Genomic DNA, 26,347 nt, shown 5'->3' with positions numbered 1-26,347 from the left:
AAGTGAGAGCTACTGCTGACCTGATGCGGCACCTGGGAGAGAAACTGGGAGGGATGTGCGGGGCAATGCCGTCCTGAGCCATCAGCTCAGGGTTTTGACGGTGATCACTAAGAGGGTGATCACTAAGAGGGATGGGCCAAACCAGAATCCAACCCAACAAAGCCCAAGTTTGACATCAGAAACCTGAGAACGTGGCTTGTGTCTTTTCCTCTACGTTTAGAACCATGTCACAGAAGATAGGGGTCCCCTACTTCACTAGTAACACAAAGATGATGGGCACCTACCCAAGTGTCTGATAGATAAATGCTTCACCAATAGTGGCTGTAATTATTCCTCCCATCATTATGGGCAACTAAAGTACTGTGGGCTTGTATGAACCTCACAAACCTGTCAGGTAACAGATAATGGATCTTATGACATGTTTACAATATTAAAATCTCGAAGGACTAGCACACTAAGAAAATTTCTACAACTTGCTGCCATGCATTTTGGAGAAGCTTTGGTTTTACCTTGTGGTCCATACTGGCTCATCTGTGGACCGTAAGTCCCACTTGAGTTACTCTGCTGAAAGCTACTGATTCCAGCATGCATCTGGCCCCCGGGAGAAGGATGAGGCGACATGGATGGTCCTGTCTGTTGAGGTCCATACTGAGCCATCTGAGGGTTTCTTTGTGTGCCTGCCATAAAACCTAAGTGGGAAATAAATGGAAACATATAAATGCAGGTGTTTCATAATCTCTGCATACATAAAAATGGACATGGACTGATGTGGCAGGTGGCAGGGGAGAAGGCTGGTACCATAAGATTCTCCTAAAAAATAGCTAAAGACATCTCAATTCAGCGTGGACAGTCTGGAGGGTGCCCTGGTGAAACCCTGGTCCTAACCCTGAATTCCCATGAGGATTCCCAGGAAGCCAATGGCTTGTGGACTTAAATTAGGGAGGGGAGAAGGGGGAGAAAAGGCAAATGACCTTAACCTCTCTTGCAGATAAAATCCCTACAAAAAGCAACAGTGACCGACTGCTGTACTGCGAACCCTCTGCCCCTGCCAGGCTGGCCATGCTGTGCGTGCCCCTCCAAGCCTTTGCTCCCTGCCCAATCCCTGGGATGCTGCTCTCTGGTCACTCAAAGATCCCACCCGTCAGACCCAGGCAGGGTACCAGCTCTTCCCTGCACAGAGCTGTTTTTCTCCCCTCTGGTGTCCTCAAGCAGTAACCATTAAACTTGGCTCCTAAAGAGCCTGCAGACTTCTGAATACCTGACTCCCACTACCCCTTACAGGTCAACTGCAAACAACTGCAGGCTTGCACTGTATTCTGCTGCGCCCCAGCAAAATCTTTGACTTCTCCTTCAAACCTGTTGGGTCTTGAGACTTATCTACCTCTGTAACTGGTACTGCCACTCCTCCAAATGCTCCCTCAGACACATGGGACGCCCACAAGGCCACCCTTTCCTTCTTTCCTCCAAGTGTGATCCATCCATCAGCATGTCCTGGTGACTCCACTCCGACACAGACCGTGCGTGGTACCTCTTCCTTATTTCCACTTCTACCAAAGCCAGCCCCAGTTGTGTCTTCTCCTGCCCACACCACAGCTGTACGACCGACCACTCAGCCTTGCTAACCCCAGTCTTGCTCCTTTTGGTTCATTTTCCTCAAAGGTGTCAGAATAACTTTCAGGAATACAAAAGGAAATGAGAGCATATCTCTCCCCTGCATAAAACTCATCAAGGCTGGCTGGGTGTGGAGGCTCACGCCTGTAATCCCAGCTCTCTGGGAGGTTGAGGTGGGTGGATCACGAGGACAGGAGTTCAAGACCAGCCTGACCAAGATGGTGAAACTCTATCTCTACTAAAAATACAAAAATTAGCCGGGCACAGTGGCAGGTGCCTGTAATCCCAGCTACTCAGGAGGCTGAGGCAGGAGAATTGCTTGAACTCAGAAGGCAGAGGTTGCAGTGAGCTGAGATCGTACCCCTGCACTCCAGCCTGGGCCATACAGTGAGACTCCATCTCACAAAACAAAACAAAACAAAACATCATCAAGGCTTCCCACTGGCGCTAGAATAAAATGCACACATGTGACCCGGTCTGTGAGACCTCATGAGCTCTGGCTGCTGCCTTTTTCCCTTCAGCCCCATTTCCTAGATTTCCTAGAGCTTTCTCCCCCTCCACTGCCGGGCAGGTCCCAGAGTTCCTAGAAGACAACATCGTGCTCCTTCCCTCAGCAAAGCCTCTTTCCCCCGTTCCCTCCTCCCGGCTCGCCCATGATCTGCTCTCCACACTGCTGGGTCCTTCTCATCCCTCAGCCCTCCCTCGACACCTGATCAGAGGTCACACCAACCCTTGCCCTTTCCCACTCGCCTTCCTTCATAGCACTTTTCATAATCACTGCTAATCACTTTATTTTATTTCAACTCACTTACTGTCTCTCTTCCCCACTAAAACATTAGCTCCATGAGAGCAAGGATCACACCTGGGTTCACTATCCTTGGTGCCTAGCAGAGCGTGTGGGACGTGGTGGTTAACAAAACTACTGCTTTTTAAAAAAATGAATGGATGTTAAATTCTTCATGCACCCAACAGAGTGCTGAGTACAACACATAGGTGCTTGGTGGGTAGATGATTCAAATGGATAAAGAAAACACATCTTCATACGTCACTGGAAGGCCAGGTACATCCACTCTCAGGAGTCCAGGGAAACAGAAGCGAGTTCACAGACGGAGCTGTGAAATACTCATTAGGACAAAGAGGACCCCAAATCAAGACAGATTTGAGAAAAAGCTGACGTTATCCATCTAGCACAATAACAAAGGACAGTTTGAAAAACAACTCTCAGAACACAGGGTTTTGTGTTGGGGAGAGGGGCCCACGTTACCAGGTGAAGGCTCTAGCTGGAGACGGGCAGGTTTCTGCTCCAGGAGAACCTAAAGCAGTAGCTTTGACAGAAAGTCCACTGAGGCAGCTGGAGGGTAAGATAATCCCACATCTAAGTTTGGCTTAAGGAGGTTAAATGGCATGTTGTATTTACAAAGGTGGCCACAGTTTACATTTCAATAAAAAAAAAGAGATATTCTAACATAGCTTCTGTTTAAAGAGATAGACATAAAATAAAAGTAAGTTGAACTATTTCTTATTATCCTATTTAACTTATTTATAGATAAGCCTTATGAAATTGGGCGCAATTGGCAGCTTCCAGATATAAACCATCATAGAAAACATTTGCTTTTTCAATCTGAAAACAAACAGAAATCAGAGCACTGAAATTACTATGAATGATTGCATCTTAAGATGTTACATGAAATATTTATCTAAGCTTTACTATAACATTCTCAAGTGTTTCAGATAGAGTCCTGTTTAATAAAAAAATGTGTTTCAATTTCATAGAGATCATGTGGGTCTCCCCCTACTTTCTTTGAAAAGAACGATTGCTTTTTCTTCCTTAGTTAAGGAAAATAACACAGGCCCTTTAATCCGCATTAAATTTCACTCCAACCAGGAAGGTGTCTACGCCAAAGGGTTTGGAAGCTCTGATAATATACTATATTCTTTTTTTTTTTTTTTTTGAGATGGAGTCTCACTCTGTCACCCAGGCTGGAGTGCAGTAGCACGATCTCGTCTCACTACAACCTCCGCCTCCCAACCTCAAGTGATTCTCCTGCCTCAGCCTCCCGAGTAGCTGGGATTTACAGGCACACGCCATCATGCCCAGCTAATTTTTGTACTTTTAGTAGAGACGGGGTTTCACCATGTTGGCCAGGCTGGTCTCGAACTCCTGACCTCAAGAGATCTGTCTGTCTCAGCCTCCCACAGTGCTGGGATAACAGGTGTGAACCACTGCGCCCAGCAGTATACGATATTCTTTAGTTTTTACGGCCTCTGCGACACTCATTATAGGCTTAAGCTTTGTTCAAATGAGTGCTAAGAATTCTTACCTAGGCAAGGTATTTCTTTTTCCATTTACTCAGTCCTTAAAAATACATACGTAATATTCCACTTGAACTATCTCAATTGTCACTGGCATTTTACATAAAATCACATTTGCAAAAAGGAGGTGGAGTTTCCAACAGGAGGTAGAATCAAAAAGCGAATCCAAACGAGGCTGCTTCACAGTATCAATTTCCCATACCTTAGGGAAAAAATTCTATTGGGTGTGGAATCTACCTCCTTACATAGAAATTACAACTTGAAAGCTATTTTTTCTTTGTATTATTTACTTTTGCAATGGCACCTCTTAAAAGAGCTTCCTGAAATCTTGTTTTCTATTTTTGGTGAGACTCACCCCTTTCCCTGTGTCCCCAAGACCATGAAAGGGGAAGCTAACACATTTCCTTGACTCCTTTCTAAGCTAGCAGCATCTAACGGCAGTGGACTGGGAATGGAAGGCATAGATTGTGGTGTTGTTTGCGTCATGAGCTCTGAATCCAGTAGGGGAGACAGGTAGGTAAATAAATGGACTGCAGTGGGTATTGAATACAGCTTGCTGTGTGACTTTAGGCAAATCATAACCTTTCTGAGCCACAGTCCCGGATCCTGTGAGGATCAACTGAGATAATATGTCAAAGTGTCCTATAATCCGTGACGTGATATACAAAAAAAGTTAAGACATTATAATGTTAATGTTTGATTTATAAATTCCCAAAAATATCTTTTAACTTGGATAGCCTATACATTCAGATGAAGTGTCCAGCTGGGATGAACAAGTTTTTATTTCTACATGTTTTTAATTTAAATGTCTGGAATCCACCTTACTCCAGCACTTGGGTAACTGCGTACAAATTATAAGGAGTTAAAAAGGGTGTATTATGGGAAGTACCTCTCACATCCCTGCGTTCTGCCAGAGTTTCCCTGGCCAAAGGCAAATGGTTTTTCAATGTATTCTTTCAGAGATATTTTATAATTTGTGGTTGTGTTTTTACTTTGGTTATCACGAGTAAATGTGAACATGTTAAACAGCTGTCTTTACTTCCTTTTCTATAAATGTCTGTTTATATCGTTTGCCTCTTTTTCTATTGGTCACGCTCTCTCTCTTGAATATGAAGTATTTCATCTGGCAGGTACACCTCCTATTAACAGATGAATGGCTGCATGGCTCACCCAAACCTCTGTATCTGCAGTCCTGTGAAAAGCTGGTCTTTCAGTTGGGGTAATAATGGCATAGACCATAAATTGCCAGAAGAGGAAATGGTATGACCTGACTTGCATTTGTTTTCTTTTTGAGACAGGGTCTCTCTATGTTGTCTAGGCTGGTCTCGAACTCCTGGCTTCAAGTTATTTTCCTACCTCAGCCTCCCAATTAGCTGGGACTACAGGTGTGGGCTACCATGCCTGTTGCATTTTTGAAAGCTAACCCTACTGTAATAAGCATCATGAAGAAAGGATTGAAGAGGAAGAGAAAGGTTACACATGAGAAGACCAGTTAGGAGGTAGGTACGTGACACATAATAGAAAATCACAATTAAATGCCAACACTAGCTAATCCTACTAAAAAAGTATTCCATTATGGATATTTTTAAAGGTTATTGAATATTGCCATAATCTCCTAAACAAATTGATAAAAAATTAAAAGACAGAAGTTAGCTAAAAATGAAGTATTCTATTCATCCTAAATACAGAAACGATGCATGTCTATCAGCAGTTTCCTCATCTGTAAAATGGGGGCAATTGTATCTACCTCATGGGGTTGTAGTGAGGATTAACGGAGATAAACATGCATAAAAGGGCCAGCTCACAGGAAGCTTTCAACAAGCAGTAGCTTTTTTGTTCTTTTTTTTTTTTTTTTTTGAGATGAAGTCTCGCTCTGTCGCCTAGGCTGGAGTGCAGTGGAGCAATCTTGGTTCACTGCAACCTCTGCCTCCCAGGTTCAAATGATTCTTCTGCCTCAGCCTCCCGGGTAGCTGGGACTACAGGCGTGCGCCACCACGCCTGGCCAATTTTTGCATTTTTCTTTTTTGAGACGGAGTCTCACTCTGTCACCCAGGCTGGAGTGTAGTGGCACAGTGGCGCGATCTTGGCTCACGGCAACTTCCACCTTCTGGGTTCAAGCAATTCTCCTGCCTCAGCCTCCTGAGTAGCTGGGATTACAAGTGCCTGCCACCATGCCCGGCTAATTTTTTTTTTTTTTTGTATTTTTAGTAGAGACTGGGTTTCACCATATTAGCCAGGATGGTCTCGATCTCCTGACCTTGTGATCCGCCCGCCTCGGCCTCCCAAAGTGCTGGGATTACAGATGTAATTTTTGTATTTTTAATAGAGACGGGGTTTCACCATATTGGCCAGGCTGGTCTCAAACTCCTGATCTTGTGATCCGCCTGCCTCAGCCTCCGAAAGTGCTGGGATTACAGGCGTGAGGCACCATGCCCAGCCAGTTCTTGTCACTATTACAGATTCAAACAAGGGTACAGGACAGGTGGCATGGTAACCAAGAGAGCACTGGGCGAGGATCTCATCCTGGCCTCCAAGTCTGCTGTGCAGATTCCAGCCAGTGACTTCACCTTTCTGGCCTGTTTCCTCACCCACACTCAATAGTTGTAGGGGCACTTCCAGCTATAGGTGTCTATGATTCTGGTTTAAACGTTTTTCTTTCCTAGGAAGAAATCTAAATCAAGTCTGCAATTTCCAAGTATATTTATTTGGAAGGTAGTTCTTTTCTTGTTTTGTTAAATTTTTATTTTTGAAAGAAATACATTTTAAAATGTTTCCCAAGAAATCAGATTTCCACTACGAATTTTCTTCCTATTTATGGTGACATATTTGTTTGATTGCATCTTGCTTTTTTCAGAACGTTCTTCTAAGATGGTATCTTGTAACAGAGTTTGTGAATAGCAAGCCTAACAGCTGAGGGAATGCAGCTGCGTCTTTAAAAGGTGTGACCTTTTCTAGTCATAAGCCATCTGAGTTCAGAGTACCACACTTTCTAGTAAGGGAAATTCAGAAAATATAAAGTGAATTTCCTATATATTGTGAAAGTATACTGAACTACTAAATGTATTATGGAATTATAGGGTCCCAAGTAAATATCTAACATGGGAAAATTCAAACTTTAGACAAAGCATTAAATTAGATATTATCTACATGATACAAAACAAAGTTTCCTAGAAACCACATATGAAAATATGATTAATATATTTATCCGTAACATAAATCTGCACCAGGGTTCTGATCAGTGAATTTCCTAGTTTTGCGTCCTGTGCTGCATGCTCATACAGTCACCGAACTTGTACTACCACATTCCAAACACAGGGACACCCTTCTGATGTTAAAACCAGAGTACCCTTTCTGCCCTTTAGGGGGAAAAAAAATCGAGCAAAAGAAAAATCCTTAGAGAGAATGTAAGGTAGTGGAGTAGGAGAAACACACCCCCTACAGATTTGTTTGGAAGCAGATCTGTTTAGAGGCTGCGTCTCCCATTCACTGTGTGGGTCCACAGGCTCCTTCGTATAAAGTGAAGAACGCACATCTTGCTCTGGCTTACAAGATCATTCACCCTGAGAGTCAAATAAGAAAAATCCAGGCAAAAATGCTTTGCTAAACTGAAAACCACCATGAAAACACTACACAAAGGCATCACTATTGCCTTTATAGTGATTCTATGAGCCATTTATTCACTGTGTGGGTTTCTATCTGAGCTATCAAACTGGTAACTCAAGCCACAGTAATGTCACACAAATCTTCTACCAGCGTGCACCTATTTTACTCTAACGTTCTCGGAACTGTGGTAAGAATAAGAGAGTATTTTTTAAAAAGCAAAAGATGTGATCCTTGCCCTTGAGGAACTGAAATTTTAGTTGAACAGAAAATAAAAGCCTATCAACAGGGAAAAATAAAGAACTAAAATTACGAAGCAACTTATAACATTATATGAGACAAAAAAGTAACATCTTAGTCAGCTAAATACCACCTCCTTTCTCTTCCATTTCTGGGTTATTCACGAGGTGCCAGGGGCATGAATGAGCCAAGCACAGGCAACATCTACCCTCACGGAATTAACACTGTAGCGGGAGACACAGACATCTGACAAATAACTCAAAGTCAGTGTGTGACACGGAGAATAAAAGAAGCACAGGGGCTACGAGAGTATCGGGGAAGACCCAATTTATACTGGGAGGGTGGAAGGTTTCCTCGAAGAAGTCACATTTCAGCTGAGACCTGAACAATGTGTAGGAAGGACGTGGGCAAATCTGGCCAGACAGCTTCTGAGAGGCTCCACTGCGACCAGTGGGTGTCATCCAAAGTGGATGTCCCAAGGCATGGACTTGGAAACTAAAGTTCCTGCATTCCGTTGAGTCTAGAGGTCACTGGAGGTACCTTTTTATTTGGCTGGTTTAGAATTTTACCTCTTCAAACCATCTGTAGCCCAGCTACCAATTCTCAACAAATGACCACCCACACCACAAGAAAAGCCAGCACTGACGACTTCCTGCCCTCTAAGCTTTGAGCATCTCCAGCCAAGCCCCAGACTTATTGGTTTTCCTCCTCTAAGAAGAAAATCTTCTGCTTGTGCCCAAGGCTGGTGCCTACACTTGGGCGCTGAACCGCCTTCTGCATCTCTCAGGGATCTGTGTTCGTTCAAAAACCATTCACTGTTTCTTGACTCCTCAACTGGCTGAAGGCCAAACTTAGCCCAGCACACAAGTCTGCCGCCCTACCCTGGACACGCAGTCACCAGGTGCTCCCATTCTGGTTCCGTCACTTAGGCTCTGAGCTCCCTGCAGCCCCTGGGTTGCTTCAGAACTGCAAGTCCCTGCACATCCAGTCACTCAGCAAATATGTATAAATCTGCATTCTCAGGTTCTAGGTAAGGTGCTATTCCCTGGCCTATGAGCAGCTGATCTTTAATGAGCATGTATTATATGCTAACAGCTTGTTCATTATTAGCCCATTTCAGCTTCAAATCAGCCTAAAGACAGCGAGGCTCACAGAGGTTGATTTGTGAGGCCACTTTCAAACTTTTTTTTCAACAATCCATACTTTAGAGACATATTTTATGTCATGATCCAATGTGCATGAGTGTATGTTTACATACTTACATATACTATTCACATACACTCTACATTTTCCAGAACAATATTGACCCTTATTATGTACCGTGCACTCTGATATTTTACATATCATGGAAAGATCCACTAATGGGAGGCATAGCTTAAAAAACAAGACGGTGTGCTGTGTCCTTTGCTGCAGCTGTTTTTACAGGTGTGCCTAGAAGGCCACTTGCCTTCATACAGCTGATGTGCACCTGTTCTGTATGACTCTGTTAGTGCTATCTTCCATGACATTCCTTGCCCTTCCAGGAAAGCAGTCACTTTTATAAGCTTGAAAAGCACCATGTATGTTAGCTGTGGCCAGGCAGTTAGCACACTGCTATCGTTTTTCGTGCAACTGTCTCTCTCGCCAGACTATAAGTTCCGGAGGCTTCAAAACACACTCTCCTCTCATCTGCCCAAGCAAGGTATCTGGCATAGAGTTAGAACCAAAAACATGTGGTCTTAGTGAAAAATAAATCGTCTTCATTCAGACCCATTTGCTCTTACTTTACAAAAGCAGCTTAAAAAATTGGATTGTTTTGTTCTTCGTCTCGTGGTGTTTTCAAAGAATCATTTCTGAGGAAAGGGAGACAGCTGTCCAAGAAAGGACTGTTGTGAGAAGGAACAACTGACAGCTGACAGCAAGGCAAGGAAGAAAAACGAGTCTACTAGGCCAGAAAGCACGATTATTTTCCATGGCCTAAATATCTATCAGATGCATCCACCCTGTCCATCTCCACAGCCACCGCGAAGCTGTGAAGAGTGAGGGCTCTCCAGACCAACTGCCTGGGCCAAATTGTGGCTTCACCACTTACTAGTTCAGCAGCTGTGGGCACGTTAGTCACTGCAAAGCATCACTTTCCTTTTCTGAAAAATGTGGATGACAACTGAGCATACCTTGTAAGATTAAATGAGAAAATGTGTAAAGCACACAGCTCAGTGCTTGCACACACTAGAGGTTTAATAAATGATAGCTACTATTATTCATATTATTTTTAATGCAATCTACCATTTATTTCCTGACTCCAAGTTTCCAAACTAATTTCTCTTGCCAGGTTTTCCTACAAACCATTCATCGGTGAAGCCAGAAAATGCTGCAAGTCCTTGGATGGTGGTTTATCTCTGGAGGTGCAATGCCACACCTGTGAGCCTCCTGGCATGCCTTCCGAGGCTGCCCCTAGGGAGCGGTGGCTCCAGGCTGGGCCTGCCTGTCCCACGCCTCCTCTACAAGGCCAGCTAGAGCTGAGGAGGATCCTGCCTCACTTAGCTCACTATGCAGAAAGCCCTGTGCCCTTCCAGATAAATGGTTCCAGAAATAATTGGCTGGCCATGTTATTTGGCTCAGAAAAGCTCAGTTTGTCAGTTTTAGGCCACTCAACCAACAGCTATAGTACTTACTGATTAGCTCTGGGCGGCCTAAGAAGCAGTATACATCCTTCCTGACACGGCAGATTCCCCAGTGTGTGTGTGTGTGTGTGTGTGTGTGTGTGTGTGTGTGTGTGTGTTGTGTGTGTGTAAAAAAGAAAGATTAAGAGAGAGAGACAGAGAGAGAGATGGACAGGGAGAGAGAGATCTCAAAATCCCTATCAAGTACCTGAATAGACTCTCAATGTGAGGAGAAGGGCCCTGGCTTCTGGTTACCATGGGATCTCAAGCACCCATGGCAGTGAGTAGCTTAATAAACGTTTGTCTTAATGGATGAAACAACCCATTAGGTTTTTCGTGGGGGTTAAAGGAAAACCAGTCTGAATAGAAAACTATTCCTGGCCGGGTATGTTGGCTCATGCCTGTAATCCCAGCACTTTGGGAGGCTGAGGTGGGTGGATCACCTGAGGTCAGGAGTTCAAGACCAGCCTGGCCAACATGGTGAAACCGGGTCTCCACTAAAAATACAAAAAAAATTAGCCGGGTATGGTGGTGGGCACCTGTAATCCCAGCTACTTGGGAGGCTGAGGCAGGATAATCACTTGAACCTGGGAGGCAGAGGTTGCAGTGAGCTGAGATCATGCCACTGTACTAGCCTGGGACAGGGTGAGACTCTGTCTCAAAAAAAAAAAAAAAAGAAGAGACGATCCTTCCCTTTCTAGCTGTAAGTTAGAGCACGCAGGGCCCTGGCCTAGGAAATGGTGCCCTGGCAGGTTCTGCTGCCCCAGAGCTTGTGTGAGGGTATGAGCGCGACCCGGGCAGGCTCGTTTCCACCACCTAAGAGGCGAATCACTTGTCCTCAAGTTCATTCCAACGTTACATGGTGTTAATTTAGATAATGGATTCTGATACAATTTGATAATTGTTTGAATTCCATATTTTGTATATCTAATAGCTAAAGACAGGGGTAGTGGTGGGCTGCCAGGATATTCCCTGGAGTCATTCAGTCTGCATTTTGAAAGGACTGTTTTATTTAGGGGCATTCTCCTGTGAATAGTAATATTAGCATCAGTGAAAAATTCCTATTGCAACAATCCATTTTTGTTACACGGCAATGTAAGCGGTGTTCACATAAGTCTAGGAAAAACGCTACTTCAGTCTCTATCATGGAGACCTGTGTTAAAGACTAAGCCAAGAGACATTTTTCTTCTAACAATTAAAAACAAGAAATCCCTTCACTGCCCTCTTGGAAAACTGGCCTAGTTGGCCTAATGACAAGCCAGTCGTTGTCATAGGTGCTTGAGACCCAGTGGTAAACAAATTAGCATTTCTAAAATGTGTCCCTGTGTTATTCTTAGATAAGTGAGTTTTCCAGACCTTTCCCACGTGTTCTGCAGCAGTGTCCTATCTGTGGTTTGGTTAGCGGAGACTTGCCCTAGTTTATAAAAATGCTACATGCGGGCCAGGCACGGAGGCTCACGCCTGTAATCCCAGCACTTTTGGAGGCTGAGGCGAGTGGACCACTTGAGGTCAGGAGTTCAAGACCAGCCTGGCCAACATGGTGAAACCCTGTCTCTGCTAAAAATACAAAAATTAGCCGGGCGTGGTGACATGTGCCTGTATTCCCAGCTACTTGGAAGGCTGAGGCAGGAGAATTGCTTGAACCCAGGAGGCGGAGGTTGCAGTGAGCAGAGACTGTGCCACTGCACGCCAGCCTGGATGACAGAGTAAAACTCTGCCTCAGCAAAAAAAAAAAAAAAAAAAAAAAAAAAGCAGCTATATATGATTCTCTTATTTGTAAAAGAGATAATCTTTATAGCAAAGATCTAATGTTGCTTTCTAAACCTTAGCAGACCAAAAAAAAATTAAAGAAACTGATTTATGACGTCCTATGGCATCCTTATAAGCAAATCACATCTTCTATATAAAAGAAGAAAAAAATGAGTATTTTTGTGTAGTATGAATACAGAAAAATTCTTCCCTAGATAACAGAGACACCTAACTTTAGAAGCACTACAGAAATTTTCAAAAATAGAATGAAACTGTATTTAATTTTAAAAGTAAACTTAGTCCTTAAAGCATATTTGGGGGTAGACGACGTAAAGGAAACAGTGATGAAGCTCCATGAACTTAAACAGGGCAATGTTGTCAAAGCTCCAAAATCGCCAGGGATGGGTCCAATTAAAGTACCAGCCAATGAAAACATATCTCTAAGTTTGAAGGGTGTTACAAAACCGAGTTAGAAACAAAGTCAAATAAAAAAGTGAAAACAAAACTAGGAATTTTGGGAAAATAAAACTGGGAGGAATTTTAACATGGATCTTGTTTAGCCTCCAATCGTGTATTCTTTTCCTCTCCATGGGACACAACAATTCTGCAATGTAAGCATTAGAGACTTTAAATCCTGTTGGAAAAAGCATGAAACCCAAGTCACCATTCATCCTACCCATGACAGAGAAACCAGCAAAGACAGAAAGCGTGCGTGGCCAGGCCAATGCGGGAGAGCACAAAATCAATTACAGAAAAATTTAATTTCTTCATCAAAGGTCCCTCGTCAGCTAGCAGAGAACCACAGCATTGTCAGGATACCAACAAGACATCCAAGGCAACAGAAGCCACTGAAAAGCAAGCAGGTTTTTCGTTTGGCACATGGACAATTGATTTTCATGTTGGCATCTGTCTCTTCAAGCCAGTTCAATAAAAGCTGCTTTGCCATGTGTGTGTGCCACGGTTACATACCACGCCACCTTTGCGGTGTCTCCACCCAGAAAGACAGGCAGAGGCGTTTCTCTCACAAATAGGTGTCACGTCCCCATTTGGAGAGGAAAATAGATTTAAAAAATATTCCCATTACATTTAACTATGTTCAGTATTTATTTGCCTGCCTTCCTCTCTTCACAACATGAACTGCTTTGAGAAAGACAGAAACTAATGGCCCGTTCAAGGCTTTAACCCAGGCCCCCCGCGCCGCACCAGCTGTGCTGTTAGGTTAACTGGCAAAACTACTCCCTCTCCTTCCCCACTACCACAGCGCCTGATACTTGGAGCCAGGCACAGCAACCTCTGAGCTGTCCCCATCCACCCCACCAACTCCCCTCCGCTACTGACTGGTCCGGAAATTTATACTACCTGTCACTGGGCAAATGAGAGTCTGGGGAGGGGTCAGACTGAGCACCCAGATGGCAGATAGGGACAGAAGATCCAGTCATTCCTTACACAAATCTTTTAAGTTTTAGCTGCAAAAGTCCGCTTCAGTGCTGAGGAAAAAGACAATGTATGTACGTCACTATGCGCTGGAGAAGCAAAGAAACTACTTTTTAAGGCTTTCGACCCAGGTCTCACCTGAGGTATCTGAACCTGATCTTACATTTACTATGTTCATGGTGCTTTGCAATTTTTACTGTTAGATACAAAATCTTATTTGAATTGTGCAATATATCCATGATCCTCATTTCACAAATAGTCCAAGGATACAAAACTAGTTAGTGATAAAGCTTGTACCTAAACCCAGATCTTCTGATTCCAAAGTCCCTGCAGATTAAAATGAGCAGCAGCAGCAGGTAAAACATGAGGCCCTGGAGTTCTGAAACGGCAAGGCCACAGTCCCTCCACTCGCAGAGTCCTAGAGTCTGGAAGACAGTTCAACTGCGAACCAACTGTAATCCCAGCTGTTAATGGGTCACCAACACTGTACACATCTGGGCTGCTTCAGAGGGCGCCTAGCCCATAGGGGCAGCACGGTGACTGGTTATGCTTCCTTCATTTGTTCACGCAACAAACACTGACTCAAGCACCTACTAAGAGCCAGGCTGAGGACCTTAAGAATTAGGACAAGATAGACAGGTAAGAAGACCCGCAGGGGTGGTGGGGGTGCGGCTGAGGTAGAATGGCTGCAGAAGTGTTTCAGTTGGAGAGAAGAGTTTATATAAAGATCCCAAGAGGTTCAGTGTGGCAGGTGTTTGAGAGAGAAAGCAGTGTGATGACAGGGAGGCCAGCAAAGGAGGCCAGGGCTGGATAAGGACAGGCCCCTTGACCACATAGATCAGTGCGCCTTTATCCAAGGCACAGGCAAGTGACTAAAGGCATAGATGGTGAGGAATGACATGCTCTCACCAGTCTGAGGAGGTAGAATATGATCTCAAAGGCATGAGGCTGGGGACAGGAGGAACAGCAAGGAGGCTGTGAGGTTAACTAGGTGTCTGGACTAGAGTGGTGATAGTGGGTATGGAGAAGGGGTGTGTGGGAACCTCTACTGGGGAAGAGTTGGTGGAACTTGGTGACTAATTGGTTTGGGGCAGACAGGGGAGAAAAACGCATCAAGGATGGCTTCTGAATTTTTGGCTTTGGAAAAAGACAATGGTTTTTCACTGAGACAGAAAAAACACAAAAGGAACAGGAAAAAGTGTTGTTATAAATCAATGAATTTACCTAAGATCCAGATGTTCTCAAATACTTTCAATGAAGAATAATGAGCCAATTACAAATGAGTATTAAGTATTAAAAGCCCACTTTAATTGGCAATTAAAAAAATTACTGCATATAACAAAAGTAACAAAATATGCTTCTTTTAAAATGTTCTAAAATTTCGACTGATGCTTCCTCAATGAATATAAATGGACTCTTATTGTGTGTGACATTTGTTTTCCCAGCTTTGGGATGAACCTATTTCTGGATAGCTGGCTTAAAAGGAATTTAATGATAAACCTAACACAAGTCCTGTGCCATGATTGCCTTCATTACTGACTAGCTTTGGCTTGGTCCACAGTCTAGCACAGAGAAAGAGTTCTGAGGCTGAAGAAATTAGAAGCAGCTTTCCAAAGTGGTGTCTAGATACTCTCTTTTGTATAAAGCCTCCCATTTGAGTTTATTTTCATCTTTCACAAATCACAAAGAAGGGATCTTCAATTAAGAGTGGAGGCTAAGTTAATTGCATCTGGGGGTGAGGGTAGATTATTGCTGATGCCCTACCAGGTAGATCTATAAACTCACACAGCATACATTAGGAAAATGATACATTTACTCTTTAAAACTAGAAAGGTAGATTAAGAGAACATTTTCTGACAACCAGTATATCTTATGACACATCTCAGCATCTGCAGATTTATTGTCACACTTACAACTGGGAATCCAATAGAAAGAAGAACAAAATGGTTTCTGTAGGTTGCAAAAACAGAAAAAAGTATCAAACCCCTCTTCTAACTCCTTAACAATTATCTGGGTGGTCTCCTTCATTTCAGTACTGACTTGTTAATCTATTCTTGAATATTAAGGAACTAGGTCAATTAAGATATTCAAGAGTAATTTTCACATTAAAAAAATAACTTTTGGTATAAATATCACCATGAAACTAGCTGACAACAGTAAAAAAATTTCAAAATTTTACATATTTCTATCTAAATGCCCCTGGGTCATAAAGAGCACGGCTGGGGTTGGGGAGGGGACTCAGCACAATCCATTTAGTGCCACACTCCAGGTCCAAGGGCTGTGGCTCATACTGACACCCACTGTAAGTACAGCTGTGCAGTCATGGAAATGCATCTGGGAAGAACGGGGGCGGGGGGAGCAGCAGCGGTAGCTTTAATCTTGTGTAAGATCAAAATACTAACAGTGAGTTCAGAGGGACAAACACTATGTTATAGCAAATGACATACAGTATTTATTGGTAAAATTGTAAGCTTTCTTAATTCCACAACAATAAAGATTTTGTAGCTTGGTTGTCCTGTGCTTTGACAGGGTGTTAGAGCTGGATGGCTTTAGTTGTACGGCTCAGTCTCTGCTGAGCATCTGTGAAGCCCCAGCCTGTTGCCGACGTGGGGGTCCCTGGCAGGGGATGAATACCGAGGGCCATGCAGGCCCTGGGGAAGCTCAGTCAAACTCATAGGAAGACATTGAATTCATTCTCTTTTTCCCGATTGCATGAAAAGGTAAGAGAAAGATTTGCCCCCAGCCAAAAGATGTGCCCTATACAAATAGAATGTGACTCGAAATTTGATGAGGAATTATATTCAGACTTTGTAAAGAAGCTAAAATATACCATTAATTAGTGGGAATAAAATTATACCAAGGCAGTTAACATTCAGGGTTAATAACAGAAGCAGCATATAAAAAATGAAGACATATTGAATAATGAAATATTCAATAATGTTTAGTCTAAACAAAATATGTAAGTTTGAAACCTCAGACTTTTGAAGTATAGAAATTTTGATTCACCTTTTTGTGGTAGTACACAAAAAGAACCTTGAAATGCCTGATCATACCCCATCTGCCACACACTTTGCTGGGTAATGGTACTGTCTGTATTTATAAAAATGCGGCTACTGATAAATATTACTCTGTGAACATCAGATTCCAAAGATGACATTTTTGTGATTCTGCTGACAAACAGCTGTCAAGATCCCTATGTTTGGCTGGACAAAATACCAGAGGCTTAGAACAACACAAATTTTTGTTATCTATTTTTTCTATAGAACTATAGAGAAAATACACAACTCGCCCAGCTCACCTAATGTTGGTGTCACTGATAAAGCAAAAGCCAATTTTCAATCAGGTACATCGTGCTTTGACTACAACTCCTCTTTTTCAACAGTGGAGAGGAAAAGCCAGTCCTTGTGTAGGTTGGAAAGTGGGCAGAAATGAAGGTTGGGGGCTGTTATTCAGTAATTCTGGAAGACTTCACCTAAGATGCTTTCAGCACCGATCTGATGGCCACACAATGGTGCCAGAGAACTGCCTCCAGCAACAGAATACATTTCCTTGTGGCTCACAGTCCTGGAGCAGCATCCATTCTGCTCGCATCTGTGTCCAAAAGGGGAAGTTCTTAGGGGTTCTGCTTCAGCATATCTCAAGGACTAATTAAATCCTCATTACGACCTTCTAATTATTCAAATACTATGGGATTACACTAGGAAAGTCCCTGCTGGCTTACTAGATGAAAAGGGTTAAATAACCTATGTTGATTTTGGGAATCCAGATCTAGTTCAGACCTTCAGAAAATCGCCGGCATTAACATGAATGTTTAACTAGACACCACTGTGAAATTAAAAGGGAATTCAATTAGAAGGTTTTCGAAAAATTAATTCTGACCTCTCTACATCTGTCCAAATAAATAAGCTTTCTTTCAGCATTTTCACCTAATTGCTAATCCAATAAACTAGAAGGGCATTTGTTAGTTTCATTAAGCTTAACGTGTCACTGGGGTTAAAAATGTGATAACTGTAATGTTAATAATTATTATACTTATTTATCTACTCAGATGACTATTCCATATTCCCTCCAAGACTTCCTGAGAAAGAGGACAACCTATTAATAAGCCGTTTCCTATTGTTCTTTTTGAATTTCAAGACATATAAAGATTAAGAAATAAGGATAAAACAAATGTGAACTGGTCACCTACAATTTTTGTAAGATTCATTTCAGTATTTTAAGGTTATCTGAACTGTTCCTCCAATGCCTTCGGTGGCCTAATTTACACTGCTTGATTTTTTTGTCAAGGTGATTTAGTAACATTTCTGTATATTGCCATATGCAGTCTACAGAGAGGTTTAAAATAAAAACCAATGGCAAATGTGTTACAACGGAATACTAAACTGAGGTTTTTACCATTTTTCTTTAAAATTCATGTACATAATGAAGAAGTAAAGGCCAAAAAATTTGAACTAATTTTCTTTATTTAGTTAAAAAGAAGTTCTGCCGGGTGCGGTGGCTCACGCCTGTAATCCCAGCACTTTGGGAGGCAGAGGCAGGCGGATCACGAGGTCAGGACATCGAGACCATCCTGGCTAACACGGTGAAACCCCATCTCTAATAAAAATACAAAAAAATTAGCTGGGCATGGTGGCGGGTGCCTGTAGTCCCAGCTACTCAGGAGGCTGAGGCAGGAGAATGGCGTGAACCCGGGAGGCAGAGCTCGCAGTGAGCTGAGATTGCGCCACTGCACTCCAGCCTGGGCCACAGAGCGAGACTCCGTCTCAAAACAAACAAATAAACAAACAAACAAAAACTTCCAGCAGCACAATAGTAAATCAAGTTTTATACTGGAAAACAGAAGAAGATGTAGAGGAGGCAATACTATGTAAGAGAGTAGAGAGCCCAATAAATATCTAAAGTTTTCCCTCCATTTGTAACCTATGATGCCATATCCATATTTACTTGCACAAATACCTTTTATGCATAGAAAATATCAAACTGTAGAAACTCACAGTTATTTTCATCTATGTACAATGTGGGGAAATGGATTTGTGACTGATCGGTCCTGTGACAAAACTCAATACCAAAACCGCCAGATAAAATGGGCACCGAAAAAGAGATGGGGTGGGGACAGGGACTGCAGGTTTACAAAGGACTGCTGTCAGGAAATCTGGGCACTTCACTGACCTTGCTGTCACCAGAGGTTTGTAGAACCTCTGACACACAGGGTACATGGTTTATTAACATATGCTCTTCCTGAATGGGAACAAAGGACCAAGTAGAAAAGAAAGATCAGAGCAAGGGTTCAGCTTCTTGAGACTGGCGGGACTTAGGCTCCAAGGCAGTGTTACCAGCATCACTGCCCCATGAGGACTTGGAGGGAGGACTCAGAAAACTGCACCTCTAGAGAGAAGTAGGCTGCATCATCTCTCACTCTCCATCATCTCGTCTCTGTGCAAATGTGCTTCTAGATTCCGTGCCATTAAAGAAAATGTTATCTCCTGTGGGTACCTTAAAGAAAGTATGTATATGGTGGAATATTACAATATTATCACCATCTTATTTATTAAAACAAACTAAGTGTAAACAGAATTGTTCAATGTGGTTATTTTAGCACTCAGCAGTACAGAAGCAATGTCATCACCTTTTCTATCAGGGTCTATGGTTTCCGTGATATACCTTTTTTTTTTTTTTTTTGAGACGGAGTGTTGCTTTGTCACCCAGGCTGGAGTGCAGTGGCGTGATCTCAGCTCACTGCAACGTCCACCTCCCTGGTTCAAGAGATTCTCCTGCCTCAGCCTCCTGAGTAGCTGGGACTACAGGTGCACACCACCATGCCCGGTTAATTTTTTGTGTTTTTAGTGGAGACGGGGTTTTACCATGTTGGTAAGGCTGGTCTCGAACTCCTGACCTCGAGTAATCCACCCGCCTCGGCCTCCCAAAGTGCTGGGATTACAGGTGTGAGCCACCGCGCCCAGTCTGACATACTTGTTTTAAAAAAAGATACTAACTCACTAATGTATTTCTTGGCCTGTTTCTTTCAGCACTTCCCTAAACAAGGTAGGTATATATCAATTGTAAGAGTATAAGCAAAGTTAAGTTACTTTCCAATATGGGAGAATGAATTTTGGGGAATTTCCTAGTAAGAGTTTTCTTAGATCTACTTTCCATTGTGTATGCTGCTGGTACGCACCAAATGATGGTCCAACAAACGTTTTTATTATTGTGTCAAAGCATTAAAGTCACTGTCATTTGCCATTTAGACACCTGATCAAGTGGCATTTGATCAAAGGTTATTAGGAGCTAACATTTCTTCCTAAATTTTAATAAATAATAAAGCCATTTTCTTTAAAGCCTTGCTACCCAGTGGTGGAGGAAATTTCACTCATGTAAGGCAAAGCATCTTCTAACATAACAGTCATTTTAAAATAGAAAGTTTTCCTTTTCAGGGTGTTGCCTAACCAACAAACACACACAAAAGGGAATGTACATAGTGATAAAGCTTGGCTTTGTGTCCCCACCCAAATCTCATGTTGAATTGTGTCCCCATCCAAATCTCACGTTGAGTTGTGTCCCCACCCAAATGTTGGAGGTGGGGCCTGGTGGGAGGTTATTGGATCATGGGGGTGGTTTCTAATGGTTTAGGACCATCCCCTTAGTGCCATCGAGAGGTGACAGTGTGCTGGCAGTCCTCACAGCCCTCGCTTGCTCTTGGCACCTCCTCTGCCTGGGCTCCCACTTTGGCAGCACTTTAGGAGCCCTTCAGCCCACCGCTGCACTGTGGGAGCCCCTTTCTGGGCTGGCCAAGGCGGGAGCCGGCTCCCTGGGCTTGCAGGGAAGTGTGGTGGGAGAGGCGCGAGCGGGAACCGGGGCTGTGTGCGGCGCTTGCGGGCCAGCTGGAGTTCCCGGTGGGCGTGGGCTTGGCGGGCCCAGCACTCAGAGCAGCCAGCTGGCCCCGGACAATGAGGGGCTTAAGCACCCGGGCCAGCAGCTGCGGAGGGTGTACTGGGTCCCCCAGCAGTGCCAGCCCACCGGCGCTGCACTCAATTTCTTGCCAGGCCTTAGCTGCCTTCCCACGGGGCAGGCCTCGGGACTGCAGCCCGCCATGCCTGAGCCTTCTCCCGCCTCCACGGGCTCCTGTGCGGCCCGAGCCTCCCCGATGAGCGCCTCCCCAACGAGCACCACCCCCTGCTCCACGGCGCCCAGTCCCATCGAACACCCAAGGGCTGAGGTGTGCGGGCGCACGGCGCGGGACTGGCAGGCAGCTCCACCTGCAGCCCCAGTGCGGGATCCACTGGGTGAAGCCAGCTGAGCTCTTGAGTCTGGTGGAGATGTGGAGAACCTTTATGTCTAGCTCAGGGATTGTAAATACACCGATCAGCACCCAGTGTCTGGCTCAGGGTTTGTGAGTGCACCAATCGACACTCTGTATCTAGCTGCTCTGGTGGGGCCTTGGAGAACCTTTGTGTCCATACTCTGTATCTAACTGATCTGATGGGGACGTGGAGAACCTTTATGTCTAGCTCAGGGATTGTAAATGCACCAATCAGCGCCCTGTCAAAACAGACCACTCAGTTCTACCAATCAGCAGGACGTGGGTGGGGCCAGATAAGAGAATAAAAGCAGGCTGCCCGAGCCAGCAGTGGCAACCCGCTCGGGTCCCCTTCCACACTGTGGAAGCTTTGTTCTTTTGCTCTTTGCAATAAATCTTGCTACTGTTCACTCTTTGGGTCCATGCTGCTTTTATGAGCTGTAACACTCACCACAAAGGTCTGCAGCTTCACTCCTGAAGCCAGCGAGCCCGCGAGCCCACCTGGAGGAACGAACAACTCCAGACGCACCGCCTTAAGAGCTATAACACTCACCGCGAAGGTCTGCAGCTTCACTCCTGAGCTAGCGAGACCACGAACCCACCAGAAGGAAGAAACTCCGAACACATCCGAACATCAGAAGGAACAAACTCCAGACGTGCCACCCTAAGAGCTTAACACTCACCGCGAGGGTCCGCGGCTTCATTCTTGAAGTCAGTGAGACCAAGAACCCACCAATTCCGGACACATTATCTCGTGAGAACTCACGAGATATGGCTGTTTAAAAGTGTGTAGCACCTCCCCTTTCACTCTCTTCCTCTTGCTCCTGCCATGTAAGATGTGCTAAATTTGCCTTCACCTTCCACCATGACTGGAAGTTTCCATAGGCCTCCCCAGCCACGACTGCTGCACAGCCTGCAGGACTATGAGTCAGTTAAATCTCTTTTCTTTATAAATGATCCAGTCTCCAGTAGTTCTTTATAGCAGTGTGAAAACAAACTATAACAATATAATAATGTCTCTCACAGTCTTTCAGAGGAGGTTTAGAGATCACATTCATAAAAATCAATTCACATTTAGCAACTTATATAATTTATATTTACTATTTGAAAGAAATGGTCATGGCCGGGTACGGTGGCTCATGCATGTAATCCCAGCACTTTGGGAGGCCAAGGTGGGTACATCACCTGAGGTCGGGAATTGGAGACCGGCCTGACTAACATGCAGAAACCTCATCTTTACAAAAACCAGAAAATTAGCCAGGCATGGTGGCACATGCCTGTAATCTCAGCTACTTGGGAGGCTGAGGCAGGAAAATCGCTTGAACCCAGGAGGCGGAGGTTGCAGTGAGCTGAGATCGTGCCATTGCACTCCAGCCTGGGCAACAAGAGTGAAACTCCATCTCCAAAAAAAAAAAAAAAGTGGTCATTATAACCACCCAGCTCGTTATGTATCTGGTATCAGTTACCCAAACTACACTACATATAATAAAGGCAATCAAAGGAAAAACAATAATCATATTAACATGGTAATTTCCATACAGTGGTACCATTAAAGAGTCTAGATTTTGCCTTGAAAGTGGATCAATTTGAGTTAAAAGTTTGATTTAGCTAAGTTTCCTAATTGTTGTCCTGTTTTCCACATCTGGTTTTCTACATTGCCCAATTTCCCAAACACATATCTGTTGGAAAGGGTTGGGAAAGATATTGTTCAAGGATCTGAGAGGGTTTCTCTTTGTTTTCTTCTTATTAATAAAGGTTAAAATTTTAAGACTTTCAAATAAGGGACCTCTTACCCTTTAACACTTGTTAAAATAAAAAGAACTGTACCAGTGAGAGTGATGTTACAGGGTTATGGGGTGAATCTTCATCTCGGTTCTCTGCCTGACCCGAGTAGGCACCCAGTGCAAGACAATTTCCTTTTTCCCCACAGTGACCCAACAGCACAACACAGGTGCAACTCACAACCAAAAAAAGGATTTTAATAAGAATCACGCTTGCTTGGCACCAGTACACTATGAACTTCTATAATGCCTTCAAGATGACCAGAGCCATATGAGGAGTTAACACAGATCAAGCAATTTAGAGAGACGATATAGGATGAAAGGATGATTTAGAGCAGGTCATAGAGAATTTAGGGAAACAAATGCACATATTCACACAATTATTAAAACCTATTTTTATTTTTCTGAGACAGGGTCTCACTCTGTTGCTCAGGGTGGAGTGCAGTGGTGTGATCACAGCTCATTGCAACCTCGACCTCCATGGGCTCAGGTGATTCTCCCACCTCAAAAACCTATTATTGTACCATTAGAAGGCAGTGCTTCTCAAGGTATGGTCCTCAAGCCACTGGCATCGGCAATATCTTAGAACTTGCCAAAAATGGAGGTTTTAAACGTCCCAATTCAAATCTTCTGAATTGGAAACTTGGGGGTGAGGCCCAGGAATCTCTTTTAACAAGTCCTCCAGGTGATTCTCACACACTCTGAAGTTTAAAAACCATGAACTATTATCGACTATACCTTAAATTATAATAAAAAGTTAAATATGTAATGGTATTAGAAAATGAAAAATTCATTTTATCCTTCTGAAACATTCAATTCAACATAAATGATGTATAGATACAGCAAATCTATCTTTTCATTGACATTGGTTTCTAAACATGTTGCTGAGTTTTTAACATGTAAAATAACGTAAACCTCTTAATTCTAATTAGAAGCAAATCATCATCACTGCAACTCATATACAAATATTTATGAACAGTAGGGGTCAGGAGCCCAGTACATATTAGCTGCCAAGGTGGGAACTTCTGGCCTCTGGGCCTGTGTGAGAGAGGAGGGGAGTGGAGGACAGCGGTATCTCTCTTTTGGTGTGGGATGGAGCAGGCAAGCCTTGCCCCCACAGCAAGGGAAGTGACCTGCCACCACACCAGGGGAGCACAGGTAGGCTTCTTGTACCTCCAGAATACACCAAACTGAATTAAAACCACCACCACCACCAAGAGTAGCTTTACTACTCCAAGGGAGAATGAAGACAGGTAAATATGGGTGAGCCTAAGGTCTCTGCAAGGCAGTAAGAAATGCACGGCAGGGATGACAGGCAGGACTGAGCTAAAGGTCAAGAGCACTGGCAGATGTGGGGCCACTTCTCTCCAAAGGTTTCAGGAAAAGCCCATATTCTTTTTTTCTGGGACTGGCACTAACTAGCTCCTGAGAATAAGGGAAGTCACACCTAACCGCTACACTCCCCAGTTGCTTTAGGTGACTGGGCCATAGAAACTTTTAGGTCTGCTCCAGGTTTAAAATCTTATTATTAAATATCAGGGAATAACCAGTATTAACACACACAATCCCCCACCCCCAACCACCACACACACACATTCGGACTGATACCCTAGTTTGAGTCATTCACAGTTACTTTTACACAGCTAGACCAAATACCAGACTACAGTCATATGTGAACCGTGCTTCATGGTGCTATGTGGACACACACATTCTTTGGGCCTTGAACTGTACTTTGACAAAACTTCACCCAACCTGCAAGAAAGCATCCTCCCTCCTCTGCATATTTGTTGGAAGGGCTTTTGTTTATTTCTTCCGTCTGATAAGAAAACATAACATCCTTTAAAAAATTAATGATAAGGAGGTGCATAAGTAAGCAAACTCACGTACGCCTTATCGCCTGAAAGCACTATAGGCATGTAAGACATGAACTGGAGACGAACCTCTTTCCTGTGGCATTGGTGACTGGCTCAAGGCGGGATGGGAACTGGATTCTGACTGGCTCCCGGGTGGCTGCGGAGGCATCTGACTACCTGTAAAACACAGGAGGGAAAGTGGAGATGGGGGAACCCTTTGCATTAATAGTGCAGTCATGCAAAACCAAGACACAGCCACATTTAATTTTTATGATCACAAAAGGTACAGCCCCATTAAAAAAAGACATAGCTCAGAGTGTAATAGTTCATCTTTTCCCTGGGAAACAAAGAGGAAACATGAATAAACATATTTAGCTAAACACTTGCTGAAAAGTTGTTACTGAATGAGTTCCTAAACTCTTTAAATCAATCTGTAGCTGAAATTTCTTGACACACGCTTCTTCAATGCATTTAAGAAAATGTAGGAGAGCTGGGCTAAACTCATCCTCCTGACTCTTACGTGAGTCTCCAGGTGGGCAAGCATGCAGAGTGGCCAACAATTACTCATGGTAATATCCAATCAATACAGTAATATCAACAGACTTCTAAAACATCTTCATCATTAGTCAATCAGAGATTTAACATAAACTTAGAAGACCTCCATTAAGAAACAAAAAACATACTACTATAAAATGCAGTATATATGATCACTAAAGAAGGGACTATTATTCTGCATCTCTTTTGATCTTTATGGCTAATACAGCAATAGTATCTATTTAATTTCCAGTTTTAAATGTATGCTCAGTTTGTCTTTTCCAAATATAACGTAAACTCCTTAAGACAGGAATCTTATCTGTATTCCTTCAATCCCTCTCTGAGCATAACAAATACTTAATAAATCATAATCTGAGAATATTATTTAAAGGAAGATACTTCTTACTATAGTGATAAAAGAGAGATAACGAGTCATGTGAAGGCAGGAGATGAGATTTTGAAATTTAAAAATCATCAGAGGTAGCTGATGATCTCAACTCACAAATTTTTGGCTGAGAGGTTTAGATGCATTTCTAAGACTAAAAATGTAATGGAATTAAAAAAGCAGCTGAATTTAGCGCAGTCCTCAAGGCACTAGCTCTCGTGACATGAGGACCATGCTATTTTATCTTCTACCCTCCCTCTTTGCTTCAATCAATTGGAAACACAAATACACTCACACACACACATAAAGAACACTGCATAGTCCTCTGGTGCGGTGGTCCTGAGACCCTGGCTGGATCAGGCTAACTGCTCTGACCCCATCAGACCCATTGCTCCATAGTCAGGCATATTGCTCAAAAGAATTACAAATAATAAAGAAAAAAATTAATGTCCTAAAGATCACCACCAATTCGCCCCCGTGAAGTCAGGACACATTCGACACAAAGCCTGGTATTTGACGATGTACAACAACCAACCCTCTTGTGGTTCTACGATGGGTCTGTTACCCATGTGGCCAGGCAGGACACGATCCCAGAATCTCTCAGGACTGTCATTCCTTACTAGTCTAATCACGGGGTATCTGTGGCAGTCAGTGGGTCAGGAATATGATTTTCAGTTTAGATAACAGATATAAATAGCCGTTAAAATATTACTATAAAACAATTGTTTTCAGGGGTTTAGGCTTCGTTTAGAGAAGAATGCAAAACTTGTTTATGTATTTCTGAGTGTTCCTGAGTGTGTAACTGCCACTCTCATTTTCAGATTAAGTGAAAACCAAAGACCTGAATTTATAGACATTGAGAAATATGCACTGTGTCACCACTAGAAGCTGCTTTTTACATTAGAACCATA

At 43.3% G+C, this 26,347-nt stretch overlaps 1 protein-coding gene across 8 annotated transcripts in view; it reads right to left on the bottom strand.

Annotated features, from left to right (window-relative positions):
* The window catches only part of ARID1B (AT-rich interaction domain 1B), a 441,225-nt gene that overhangs the window by 77,347 nt on the left and 337,531 nt on the right, over positions 1 to 26,347 (bottom strand). For 6 of the 8 annotated variants that reach the window (XM_055267956.2, XM_055267947.2, XM_055267966.2 and 3 more), the window contains 2 exons: positions 24,605 to 24,694; positions 510 to 689 (listed from right to left, as the gene is read on the bottom strand). In XM_055267956.2, the coding sequence (XP_055123931.2) occupies positions 510 to 689; positions 24,605 to 24,694 (270 nt within the window). The remainder of the gene's footprint in view (positions 1 to 509; positions 690 to 24,604; positions 24,695 to 26,347) is intronic. The other 2 variants (XM_055267989.2, XM_063632612.1) reach the window with 1 other exon arrangement.

Source organism: Symphalangus syndactylus, chromosome 2 (genome assembly GCF_028878055.3).
Source record: "Symphalangus syndactylus isolate Jambi chromosome 2, NHGRI_mSymSyn1-v2.1_pri, whole genome shotgun sequence".
NCBI lineage: Eukaryota > Metazoa > Chordata > Mammalia > Primates > Hylobatidae > Symphalangus > Symphalangus syndactylus.
Note: the sequence above shows the minus strand (reverse complement) of the source record. Positions and strands in the feature narration are given on the sequence as shown.